A 14,181-nucleotide genomic window follows, 5' to 3' on the forward strand; every position below is an offset into this window, starting at 1 on the left:
GATACACTAACACTCTCACAGACTCTCTCTCTGATACACTAACACTCTCACAGACTCTCTCTCTGATACACTAACACTCTCACAGACTCTCTCTCTGATAGATTAACACTCTCACAGACTCTCTCTCTGATACACTAACACTCTCACAGACTCTCTCTCTGATACACTAACACTCTCAGAGACTCTCTCTCTGATACACTAACACTCTCACAGACTCTCTCTCTGATACACTAACACTCTCACAGACTCTCTCTTTGATACACTAACACTCTCACAGACTCTCTCTCTGATACACTAACACTCTCACAGACTCTCTCTCTGATACACTAACACTCTCACAGACTCTCTCTCTGATACACTAACACTCTCACAGACTCTCTCTCTGATACACTAACACCCTCACAGACTCTCTCTCTGATACACTAACACTCTCACAGACTCTCTCTCTGATACATTAACACCCTCACAGACTCTCTCTCTGATACACTAACACTCTCACAGACTCTCTCTCTGATACACTAACACTCTCACAGACTCTCTCTCTGATACACTAACACTCTCACAGACTCTCTCTCTGATACACTAACACTCTCACAGACTCTCTCGCTGATACATTAACACCCTCACAGACTCTCTCTCTGGTACACTAACACTCTCACAGACTCTCTCTCTGATACACTAACACTCTCACAGACTCTCTCTCTGATACACTAACACCCTCACAGACTCTCTCTCTGATACACTAACACCCTCACAGACTCTCTCTCTGATACATTAACACCCTCACAGACTCTCTCTCTGATACACTAACACTCTCACAGACTCTCTCTCTGATACACTAACACTCTCACAGACTCTCTCTTTGATACACTAACACTCTCACAGACTCTCTCTCTGATACACTAACACTCTCACAGACTCTCTCTCTGATACACTAACACTCTCACAGACTCTCTCTCTGATACACTAACACTCTCACAGACTCTCTCTCTGATACACTAACACCCTCACAGACTCTCTCTCTGATACACTAACACTCTCACAGACTCTCTCTCTGATACACTAACACTCTCACAGACTCTCTCTCTGATACATTAACACTCTCACAGACTCTCTCTCTGATACACTAACACCCTCACAGACTCTCTCTCTGATACACTAACACTCTCACAGACTCTCTCTCTGATACACTAACACCCTCACAGACTCTCTCTCTGATACACTAACACCCTCACAGACTCTCTCTCTGATACACTAACACTCTCACAGACTCTCTCTCTGATACACTAACACTCTCACAGACTCTCTCTCTGATACATTAACACTCTCACAGACTCTCTCTCTGATACACTAACACTCTCACAGACTCTCTCTCTGATACATTAACACTCTCACAGACTCTCTCTCTGATACACTAACACTCTCACAGACTCTCTCTCTGATACACTAACACTCTCACAGACTCTCTCTCTGATACACTAACACTCTCACAGACTGTCTCTCTGATACACTAACACTCTCACAGACTCTCTCTCTGATACACTAACACTCTCACAGACTCTCTCTCTGATACATTAACACTCTCACAGACTCTCTCTCTGATACACTAACACTCTCACAGAGTCTCTCTCTGATACACGAACACTCTCACAGACTCTCTCTCTGATACACTAACACCCTCTCTCTCTGATACACTAACACCCTCACAGACTCTCTCTCTGATACATTAACACTCTCACAGACTCTCTCTCTGATACATTAACACTCTCACAGACTCTCTCTCTGATACACTAACACTCTCTCTCTCTGATACACTAACACTCTCACAGACACTCTCTCTGATACATTAACACCCTCACAGACTCTCTCTGATACACTAACACTCTCACAGACTGTCTCTCTGATACACTAACACTCTCACAGACTCTCTCTCTGATACACTAACACTCTCACAGACTCTCTCTCTGATACACTAACACCCTCACAGACTCTCTCTCTGATACACTAACACTCTCACAGACTCTCTCTCTGATACACTAACACTCTCACAGACTCTCTCTCTGATACACTAACACTCTCACAGACTCTCTCTCTGATACACTAACACTCTCACAGACTCTCTCTCTGATACACTAACACTCTCACAGACTCTCTCTCTGATACACTAACACTCTCACAGACTCTCTCTCTGATACACTAACACTCTCACAGACTCTCTCTCTGATACACTAACACCCTCACAGACTCTCTCTCTGATACACTAACACCCTCACAGACTCTCTCTCTGATACACTAACACTCTCACAGACTCTCTCTCTGATACACTAACACTCTCACAGACTCTCTCTCTGATACACTAACACTCTCACAGACTCTCTCTCTGATACACTAACACTCTCACAGACTCTCTCTCTGATACATTAACACTCTCACAGACTCTCTCTCTGATACACTAACACTCTCACAGACTCTCTCTCTGATACACTAACACTCTCACAGACTCTCTCTCTGATACACTAACACTCTCACAGACTCTCTCTCTGATACACTAACACTCTCACAGACTGTCTCTCTGATACACTAACACTCTCACAGACTCTCTCTCTGATACACTAACACTCTCACAGACTCTCTCTCTGATACATTAACACCCTCACAGACTCTCTCTCTGATACACTAACACTCTCACAGACTCTCTCTCTGATACACTAACACTCTCACAGACTCTCTCTCTGATACATTAACACCCTCACAGACTCTCTCTCTGATACACTAACACTCTCACAGACTCTCTCTCTGATACACTAACACTCTCACAGACTCTCTCTCTGATACACTAACACTCTCACAGACTCTCTCTCTGATACACTAACACTCTCACAGACTCTCTCTCTGATACACTAACACTCTCACAGACTCTCTCTCTGATACACGAACACTCTCACAGACTCTCTCTCTGATACACTAACACCCTCTCTCTCTGATACACTAACACCCTCACAGACTCTCTCTCTGATACATTAACACTCTCACAGACTCTCTCTCTGATACACTAACACTCTCACAGACTCTCTCTCTGATACATTAACACTCTCACAGACTCTCTCTCTGATACACTAACACTCTCTCTCTCTGATACACTAACACTCTCACAGACACTCTCTCTGATACATTAACACCCTCACAGACTCTCTCTGATACACTAACACTCTCACAGACTGTCTCTCTGATACACTAACACTCTCACAGACTCTCTCTCTGATACACTAACACTCTCACAGACTCTCTCTCTGATACACTAACACCCTCACAGACTCTCTCTCTGATACACTAACACTCTCACAGACTCTCTCTCTGATACACTAACACTCTCACAGACTCTCTCTCTGATACACGATCACTCTCACAGACTCTCTCTCTGATACACTAACACTCTCACAGACTCTCTCTCTGATACACTAACACTCTCACAGACTCTCTCTCTGATACACCAACACTCTCACAGACTCTCTCTCTGATACACTAACACTCTCACAGACTCTCTCTCTGATACACTAACACTCTCACAGACTCTCTCTCTGATACACTAACACCCTCACAGACTCTCTCTCTGATACATTAAGACTCTCACAGACTCTCTCTCTGATACACTAACACTCTCACAGACTCTCTCTCTGATACATTAACACTCTCACAGACTCTCTCTCTGATACACTAACACTCTCACAGACTCTCTCTCTGATACACTAACACTCTCACAGACTCTCTCTCTGATACACTAACACTCTCACAGACTCTCTCTCTGATACATTAACACTCTCACAGACTCTCTCTGATACACTAACACCCTCACAGACTCTCTCTCTGATACATTAACACCCTCACAGACTCTCTCTCTTATACATTAACACCCTCACAGACTCTCTCTCTGATACACTAACACTCTCACAGACTCTCTCTCTGATACACTAACACTCTCACAGACTCTCTCTCTGATGCACTAACACCCTCACAGACACTCTCTCTGATACACTAACACCCTCACAGACTCTCTCTCTGATACACTAACACTCTCACAGACTCTCTCTCTGATACACTAACACTCTCACAGACTCTCTCTCTGATACACTAACACCCTCACAGACTCTCTCTCTGATACACTAACACTCTCACAGACTCTCTCCCTGATACACTAACACTCTCACAGACTCTCTCTCTCATACACTGACACTCTCACAGACTCTCTCTCTGATAAACTAACACTCTCACAGACTGTCTCTCTGATACACTACCACTCTCACAGACTCTCTCTCTGATACACTAACACTCTCACAGACTCTCTCTCTGATCCACTAACACCCTCACAGACTCTCCCTCTGATACACTAACTCTCCCATCGCAGCCTCAATCACCTACACGTCTCCAGTCCCTGTGCCACCAGTCACTCCTTGCCCCAGTCCCTGTCCCACAATCACTCCTTCCCCCCAGTCCCTGTCCCACAGTCACTCCTTGCCCCAGTCTCTGTCCCACAGTCACTCCTTTCCCCCAGTCTGTCCCACAGTTGCTCCTCTTCCCACCCCCCAAGTCCCTGTGCCACCAGTCACTCTTTCACCCCAGTTCATGTTCCACAGCCACTCCTTCCCCCCAGTCCCTGTCCCACAGTCACTCCTACCCCCCAGTCCCTGTCCCACAGTCACTCCTACCCCCCAGTCCCTGTCCCACAGTCACTCCTTCCCCCCTGTCCCTCAGTCACTCCTTCCCCCCTGTCCCTGTCCCACATTCACTCCTTCCCCCCTCAGTCCCTGTCCCACAGTCACTCCTTCCCCCCAGTCCCTGTCCCACAGTCACTCCTTCCCCCCCCCCCAGTCCCTGTCCCACAGTCACTCCTTCCCCCCCGCCAGTCCCTGTCCCACAGTCACTCCTTCCCCCCCCCCCAGTCCCTGTCCCACAGTCACTCCTTCCCCTGATTCCCCACGCCACCAGTAATTCCCTCCCCCCAGTTCCAGCATCACCAGTCACCCCGCCCTCCATCCCAATTTTACCTGAAATTCCAGCATTGATTTCCCTTTGGTGGATTCCAGCATGAATCGAAAGGCTCCAATGCCAGTGTTGGGAATGTCAGCTTCTTCCCTGTTGCCCTGCAGGAGATTTGGAACCAGATGGGGAGAAAAATTTTTACTCAATGAATTATGATCTGGAACGCGCTGCCTGAAAGGGCGGTGGAAGCAGATTCAATAGTAACTTTCAAAAGGGGAATTGGAGAAATACTGGAAGGGGAAGAATTTGCAGGGATATGGGGGGAGTGGGGACTAATTGGATAGCTCTTTCAAAGAGCCAGCACAGGCCGAATGGCCTCCGCCTGCGCTGTATGGTATTTGAATCGGGTCAGTGTGAGGTTCCTGGGGCTCCTCCCTCCCCTCGCTGTGTTGGGGGGCAGGTCCACCAGCTTCATCAGGGAGACAGGGTGAACCCTGACCCTGCCTAGCACAGGGAGGACGGACTGAGTGGCCCTGACTCCCTCACCCCACCCCCGGACCCCCTCACTTCCCCTCCTCCCACTCGCGTCCCCCTCTGCCATACTCACGTTGAAGGAAGCCAGGGCCTCTGACACGCTCTTCTCAATGAAGCTGTCGTTTATCCTGCGAGATGGGTGCTCGTTGAAGACAGAATTCATCAGGGCAATCTTGGCAGCACTGCGTCTCCCCTCTGCCTTGGTGGGGCACAACTGAGGAACACAATACACACCGTTAACAACACAGCAAGCAGTTCGCATCGACACGCCCAGGCCCTGCGCGCCCAGCGACACGCCCAGTCCTCACACACCAGCAACTTTACACACCGAACCCTCAATCACCCCCGACCCTCACACAGAACCCTCACAGAGGCCCAGGAGCGAGTCCTCCAGCCCCACTTGCAGGCTGGGTAGGGGGTAATTGGCATTACTGAGTTCACTGTCAGTACACAGTGCGGCAATCAGTGCAGTGTGGGCACTGCCTCCTCACTGGCTCACAGTACGGGCAGGGCTGCGTACCCACGGTCGCTTCAGACGATAAGCATGGTGCCCGAGGTGGGCACTGTACCTGGAAACTGCCGAAGCAGCTGCCCCCCGGCAGGGTGACGTAGCAGATGTAAGGGGGGTTACTGGAGGGGACCATCTCATACACCACTAGTGCTCCATTTCTCAGCTCTGCCCCTCGGCTCTGCTTCATCTGCCAGAACTCCTGCAGAGCTTCCACCACGTTCACTGTGGGAAGAAAACACAGATCAGCACCAGCTCCCCTCACAGGACATGGGAGAAGGGAAAAATGGGATGGGACAGGGGTGGGGGGGGGGGGGATATGGAAGGATAGGCATGAACAGGACATGTGGGGGGGAGAACAGGACCAACCAGGGAACATGCTATTTTGGACGTCATAATGTGTAATGAAGCTGGATTACTTAATGATCTCAGAGTAAAGGACCCTCTTGGGAAGAGTGATCATAACATGTTGGAATTTCACATTCCGTTTGAGGGTGAGACGTGTGGGTCTAAGACTAGTGCCTTAAACTTAAATAAAGGCAATTACAAGGGTATGATGACAGAGCTGGTTAAAGTGAATTGGGAAAATGGATTAAAAGGACAGTCAAGAAGCAGTGGCAAACATTTAAGGAGATATTTCCTAATACTCAGCAAAGATACATTCGAGTGAGAAAGAAAGACTCCATGAGAAGGATCTGTGGCTGACTAAGGAAGATAAAGATAGTATCAAATTGAAAGATAAGGTATATGATACCGCAAAGATTAGACAGATTTTAGAAACCAGCAGAATTTCTAAAAATAAGGTAAAAATTGGAGTATGAGAGAAAACTAGAAATATAAAAACAAATAGTAAGCGTTTCTACAAGGATTAAAAAAGGAAAAGAGTAACCAAAGTGACTGTTGGTTTCTTAAAGGTTGAGAGTGGGGAATTAATAATGGGAAATAAGGAAATGGCGGAAGTGTTGAACAGCTATTTTGTGTTGGTCTTCAATGTAGAAGGCACAAATAACATCCCAGAAATACTTGTAAATCCAGAGGTGAAAGGGAGGGGGGAACTTAAAACAATTACAATCATCATGAAAAGAGTACTGGGAAAACTATTCGAACTAAAGGATGACAAGTCCCCTGGATCAGATGACCTGCATTTTAGGGTCTTAAAAGAAGTGGCTGCAGAGATAGTGGATGCATTGGTTGTAATCTTCCAAAATTCCTTAGATTCTGGCAAGGTGCCAGCAGATTGGAAAATCACAAATGTTACGCCTCTATTCAAGAAAGCAGGGAGAGAGAAAGCAGGAAACTATAGGCCAGTTAGTCTAACATCTGTCAAAGGGAAAATGCTAGAATCCATTATTAAGGAAGTTATAGCTGGACATTTAAAAAATCATAACGCAATCCGGCAGAGTCAAAATGGTTTTATGAAAGGGAAATCGTGTTTGACAAATTTATTGGAGTTCTTTGAGGAAGTAACAAGTAAACTGGACAAAAGGGAACCTGTAGATGTAGTACACTTGGGTTCCAAAAGGTGCCGCATCAAAGGTTACTACATAAAATAAGAGCGCATGGTGGAGGGGGTAACATATTAGCATGGATAGAGGATTAGTTAGCTAACAGGAAACTGAGAATAGGGATAAATGGGTCATTTTCAGGTTGGCAAGCTGTAACTAGTGGAGTGCCACAGGGATCAGTGCTGGAACCTCAACTATTTACAATCTATATCAATGACTTGGATGAAGGGACTGCATGACTGATAGGTAGGAGATGAAGTTGTGAAGAGCACATAGAGAGTCGACAAAGGGATATAGATAAAGTGAGTGGGCAAAAAATTGGCAGATGGAGTATAACTTGGGAAAACATGAACTTGTCTGCTTTGGCAGGAATAATAGAAAAGCAGCATACTATTTGAAGGCGAGAGATTGTGGAACTCAGTGGTGCAGAGGGATCTGCATACATAAATCACAAAAGGTTAATATGCAGGTATAGCAAGTGATTAGGAAGTCAAACGGAAGGTTGTCATTTATTACAAGATGAATAAAAGTAGGGAAGTTTTGCTACAGGTGTACAGGGCCTTGGTGAGACCACATCTACAGAACTGTGTGCAGTTCTGGTCTCCTTACTTAAGAAAAGATATAAATGCATTAGAAGCAGTTCAGAGAAGGTTCACGCGACTGATTCCGGGGTTGAAGGGGTGATCTTATGAGGAAAGGTTGGGCCTATACCCACTGGAGTTTAGAAGAATGAGAGATGATCTTACCGAAACAAATAGGATCCTGAGGGGACTTGATAGAGTGGATGCTGAGAGGATGATCCCCCTCGTGGGGGAATCTAGACTCGAGGGACACAGTTTCAAATAAAGGGTCTCCCTTTAAGACTGAGATGAGGAGAAATGTTTTCTCTCAGAGGGTTGTTAGTCTGTGGAATTCTCTTCCCCAGAGAGCAGTGGAGGCTGGATCATTGAATATACTCGAGGCTGAGTTAGATAGATTCTTGATCGACAAGGGGGTCAAGGGTTATTCGGGGGACAGGCGGGAAAGTGGAGTCGAGGTCACAGTCAGATTAGCCATGATCTGTTAAATGGCAGAGCAGGCTCGAGGGGCCGAATGGCCTACTCTTGCTCCTATTTCTTGTGCTCTTCTATTCAGTTTGAAGGTGAGAAACTTCGGCCTGAAACTAGTCTCTTAAATAAAGGCAATTGAAAAAGAATGAAGACAGAGTTGGCTAAAATGAACCGGGAAACAGTTTAAAACAGGGGGGTCCAACCTTTTCGCGTCGGGGGGGGGTGGGGGTCACATTAGAGCTTTTGTCTTACATGGGGAGCTGGTGAGACAATTTCTGAAAGATAAAGGGCTTTAAAAATTGTATCTTACTGTTAATCAAAACACTAATGTCATTTTTGTGAAGAAGCTTAAATGAGAAGATTAATTTATTGACTTACTTTTCTCATCATTATGTTGGACACTGATTTAATGAGAAGCCTTGCATTTTATTTTTGCTTTCACAAGTAGTCAATATTTGCCCGCACACTTCTTGTAGCGATTGTGGAGTTTTCAGATTAGCTGTCTATCCGTCAGGCAAGATCTTGATCACTCTCTCTCTCTCTATCGCCCTTCCCTCTCTCTCTGTCCCCCTCCCTCTCTCGCTCTCTGTCCCCCCTCCCTCTCTCTCTTCCCCTCCCCTTTCCGTCCTGTCTCTCTCTGCCCCCCCTTTCTCTCTGTTGCCCGCCACTCTCTCTCTGCCCCGTTCCCCCTTTCTTCTTTCTGTCCCCCCACTCTCTGTTCCCCCGTCAGTGCCCCGCTCTCTTGTTTCCCCCCCTCTCTCTGTCCCTTCTTTCTCTCTGTCTCCCTGTCCCACACTCTCTCTGTCCCCCCATCTCTCTCTTGTCCCCTCTCTCTATCTCCCCCCCGTCTCTCTCTCTGTGTCCCGCCTCTCGCTCTTTTCTCCCTCTCTCTGTATGTCTGTCTCCCCCTTTCTCTCACTGTCCGCCCCGCTCCCCGCCTCTCTCTGTCCCCCTCTTCTCTGTTTCGCCCCACCTCGCTCTCTGTTTCCCCCCTCCCTCTCTCTCTCTGTGACAGTTGAAGGGAGCAGGAGCATTCAGCAGAGCAGCTTTGTGATTGGTCAGTTTTTTTTTAAAACTTGCGCAGAGTTTCACAGCTGACAGGTGCTGACAATGGGCACAGCGGTTTCCCAACTTAGGCCAGATTTGGGCTTTTCCGGCAGGCTTTTTAAAAAAAGTCGGAACCTGCCGGAAAAAATCCTGAATCTGTCTGAAGCTGGGAAACCAGTGTTCCCGATGTCAGTACCTGTCAGCTGTGAAACTGACAGCGTGATTTTATTAAAAGCCGGTCTGATGCAAACCTTTGGTCATATGTTGGACAACCCTGGGTTAAAAGTTAAGGCAGCGGATAACAGTAGCAGACATTGAAGGAGATATTTTATAACTCAACAAAGATATATCCATTGAGAAAGACTCTATGAGAAGGATGAACCATTTGTGGCTAACTAAGGAAGTTAAGGATGGTATCAAACTGAAAGAAAAGGTGTACAATGCTGTGAAGATTAGTGATAGGTCAAGAGATTGGCAAAAAGAGAGAGATTAGAATGAGAATAAACTAGCCCGAAAATAAAGAGAGACAAAAAGAAGCTTCTACAAATATATAAAAAGGAAGAGAGTAGCTAAAGTAAACGTTGGTTCCTTAGAGGATGAGACAGGGAATTCATAATGGAAAACAAGAAATGGCAGTCTTTGAACAAATATTTTGTATCTATCTTCATGGAAGACAACACTAAAAGCATTCTAATAATAGTAGAAAATCAAGGGCCAAAAGGGAGGGAGGAACCTATAGCAATCGCTATCACCAGAGAAAAAGTACTAGGAAAACTAATGGGACTAAAGGTATGACAAGTCCCCCGGATCTGTTGACCTGCTTCCTAGGGTCTTAAAAGAAGTGCTACAGAGATAGTGGATGCATTGGTTGTATCTTCCAAAATTCACTAGATTCTGGAAAGGTCCCAGCGGATTGAAAAACCACAAATGTAACACCTCTATTCAAGAAAGGAGGGAGATAGAAAGCAGAAAACCACAGGCTGGTTCGTCTAACATCTATCATAGGAAAAATGCTAGAATCCATTATTAAGGAAGCAGTAGCAGGACATTTAGAAAATCACAATGCAATCAGGCAGAGTCAACATGATTTTGTAAAAGGGAAATCGTGTTTGACAAATTTATTAGAGTTCCTTGAGGAAGTAACAAGCAAGGCTGATAAAGGAGAACATAGTCCATAAAGGGTATTTGGATTTTCAAAAGGCATTGGGAAAGCAAGTTGTAAAGAAGGGTCTACAAAACGGATGTGGATAGGTTAAATGAGTGGGCAAAGATTTGGCAAATGGAGTATAACATGGAAAAATGTGAGGTTATCCACTTTGGTGGGAAGATTAGAAGAGCAGAATATTATTTACATGGAGAGATACTGCAGAATGCTGCAGTACACAGAGATCTGCGTGTCCTTGTACATGAATCACAAAAAGTCAGCATGCTCGTAAGCAAATAATCGAGAAAGCAAATGGAATGTTGCATTTATTGCAAGGGGGATTGAGTATAAAAGTAGTGAAGAATTTATACAACTGAACAGGGCATTGGTGAGACCGCACCTAGAGGACTGCATACAGTTTTGGTCTCCTTATTTAAGGAGGGATATACTTGCATTGGAAGCAGTTCAGAGAAGGTTCACTAGGCCGATTCCTGGATGAAGGGATTCTCTAATGAGAAAAGGTTGGCCAAAACTCATTGGAGTTTAGAAGAATGAGAGGTGATCTTATAAGACTCTGAGTGGGTTTGACAGGGTAGATCCTGAGAGGATGTTTCCCCTCGCGGGGGAATCTAGAATAGGCAGCAAAGTTTAAAATTAGGGGTCTCCCTTTTAAAGCGGAGATGAGAAGGAATTTCTTCTTTCAGAAGTCGATAATTGTTGGAATTCTCTTACTCACCAAATAGTGGAGGCTGGGTTATTGAATATATTCAAGGTTGAGTTAGACAGATGTTTGATTGACAAGGGAGTCAAGGGTTATGGGGGGCAGACAGGAAAGTGGAGTTAAGGCCACAGTCAGATCAGCCATGATCTTATTGAATGTGGAGCAGGCTTGAGGGGCCGAATGGCCTTCTCCTGCTCCTATTTCCTCTATTCTTGTGTTCTTATTGGACAGGATGTGGGGGGAGAAATGGGATTGGGGGGGGTGAATGGGACTGAGAAAATTAGCATGGAAAGTGGCGGGGCAGGGGAGGGAAGGGGCGGGGCAGGGGAGGGAAGGGGCAGGACAAGGGAAGGGGCGGGCAGGACAGGGGAAGGGATAGGGGAAGGAGACGGGGCAGGGAAAGGGGCGGGACGGGGACAGGGGAAAGGGGCGGGACGTGGGGAATGGGTAGGGGGCCGGGGGGGGAATGGGAAGGGGCGGAGGGAAGGGGCGGGGCGAATGGGAAGGGGCGGGGCGGGGGGAATGGGAAGGGGTGGGGGGAAATGGGAAGGGGCGGGGCCGGGGTGAATGGGAAGGGGCGGAGCGGGGGGGCATGGGAAGGGGCGGGGCGGGGCGAATGGGGCCGGGGGAATGGGAAGGGGCCGGGGGAATGGGAATGGGAAGGGGTGGGGGCGGGGAGAATGGGAAGGGGCGGGGTGGGGGGAAATGGGAAGGGGCCAGGGGAACGGGAAGGAGTGGGGCGGGGTGGGGGGAAATGGGGAAGGGGCCGGGGGAATGGGAATGGGCGGGGGGAAATGGGAATGGGAAGGGGTGGGGGGAAGGGGCGGGGCGGGGTGAATGGTAAGGGGTGGGGCGGGGGAATGAGAATGGGAAGGGGTGGGGCGGGGGAATGGGAAGGGGCGGGGTGGGGGGGAAATGGGAAGGGGCCCCACGGGGGAAGGGGCGGGGCGGGGAGAATGGGAAGGGGCAGGGGAATGGGACGGGGGGGTGAATGGGAAGGGGCGGGGGGGAGAATGGAAGGGGCGGGGGAGAATGGGAAGTGGCGGGGGAGAATGGGATGGGGCGGGGAGAATGGGAAGGGGCAGGGTGGGGGGAAGGGGCGGGGTGGGGGAATGGGAAGGGGCGGGGCGGGGAGAATGGGAAGGGGAGGGGCGGGGAAAATGGGAAGTGGCAGGATGGGTTGGAATGGAAGGGGCGGGGGGAATGGGAAGGGGTGGGTGCGGGGGAAATGGGAAGGGGTGAGGCGGGGGGATTGGGAATGGGAAGGGGCGGGGCGAATGGTAAGGGGTGGGGCGGGGGGAACGGGAAAGGAGTGGGTGGGGGAGAATGGGAAGGGGTGGGGAGGGGAGAATGGGAAGGGGTGAGGCGGGGGGATTGGGAATGGGAAGGGGCGGGGCGAATGGTAAGGGGTGGGGCGGGTGAATGAGAATGGAAAGGGGCGGGGGGGAGAATGGATGGGGTGGGTGCGGGGGAAATGGGAAGGGGTGAGGCGGGGGGGATTGGGAATGGGAAGGGGCGGGCGGAAGGGGCGGGGTGGGGTGAATGGTAAGGGGTGGGGCGGGGGAATGAGAATGGGAAGGGGCGGGGGGAACGGGAAGGGGTGGGGCGGGGGGGAACGGGAAGGGGTGGGACGGGGAGTACGGGAAGGAGTGGGTGGGGGAGAATGGGAAGGGTTGGGGCGGGGGAAATGGGAAGAGGTGGGGCAATGGGAAGGGTTGGGGTGGGGTATTGGGAAGGGGCAGGGAATGGGATGGGGCAGGGAATGGGAAGGGGTGGGGGAATGGGAATGGACAGGGAATGGGAAGGGGCGAGGTGGGGGAATGGGAAGGGACAGGGAATGGGAAGGGGCGAGGTGGGGGAATGGGAAGGGGCGAGGCGGAGCAATGGGAAGAGGCGGGGCAGGGGAATGGGAAGAGGCGGGGGCGGGGGGAACGGATGGGGGAATGGGAAGGGGTGGGGAATGGGAAGGGACAGGGAATGGGAAGGGGCGCGGTGGGGGAATGAGAATGAGAAGGGGTGGGGGAATGGGAAGGGGCGACGCGGAGCAATGGGAAGAGGCCGGGCAGGGGAATGGGAAGCAGCAGGGGGAATGGGAAGAGAGGCGGGGCGGGGGGAACGGGAAGGGGGGGCGGGGAATGGGCGGAGCGGGGGGGGGAACGGGAAGGGGCGGGGTGGAACGGGAAGGGGCAGGGCGGGGGGAATGAAAAGAGGTGGGGCGGGGGAGTGGGAAGAGGTGGGGTGGGGCGGGGCAGTAAGATTGGGAATGGGTGGGGCCGGGGGAATGGGAAGTGGGGACAGGACTGGGGGAGGGACTGGTGGAGGGATTGGACGGGGCGAAGGTGACTGGATGACGGGGAGGATGGGGACTGGATGATGGGGGGGTGGTGGGAGAAGGGAGTTTGGGAAGGCAACTAGCACTAAATCCCAGCTCTCCAGTCCCCCACCCTCCCCATGTTTGCCTTGCCTCACTGTTGTCCCATTCTTGAATTTTATTCCCAGTCTCAGTCACAGTCTTGATCCCATTCCCAGTCTTGTCCCATTCCTGCTCCCAATCCTAGTCCAGTCTTCTCCCATTCCTGATCCCAGTCCTCATCCCATCCCCAGTACTATTCCCAATCCTAATTCTGTCTCATTCCTGATCCACTCATGGTCCCAGTCTTGTCCTATTCCTGATCCCAGTCCCAGTCTTGTCCCAT

At 49.4% G+C, this 14,181-nt stretch overlaps 1 protein-coding gene across 1 annotated transcript in view; it reads right to left on the reverse strand.

The window, feature by feature from the left end:
- Window positions 1-14,181, reverse strand: part of LOC137356856 (LIX1-like protein) — a 93,886-nt gene that overhangs the window by 77,340 nt on the left and 2,365 nt on the right. Inside the window, exons 2-4 of the mRNA XM_068022697.1 lie at window positions 6,081-6,244; window positions 5,585-5,725; window positions 5,043-5,138 (exon numbers count right to left, since the gene is read on the reverse strand). Of these exons, the coding sequence (XP_067878798.1) occupies window positions 5,043-5,138; window positions 5,585-5,725; window positions 6,081-6,244 (401 nt within the window). The remainder of the gene's footprint in view (window positions 1-5,042; window positions 5,139-5,584; window positions 5,726-6,080; window positions 6,245-14,181) is intronic.

The sequence above is a fragment of the Heterodontus francisci genome, chromosome 46 (assembly GCF_036365525.1).
Source record: "Heterodontus francisci isolate sHetFra1 chromosome 46, sHetFra1.hap1, whole genome shotgun sequence".
Classification (NCBI taxonomy): Eukaryota; Metazoa; Chordata; class Chondrichthyes; order Heterodontiformes; family Heterodontidae; genus Heterodontus; species Heterodontus francisci.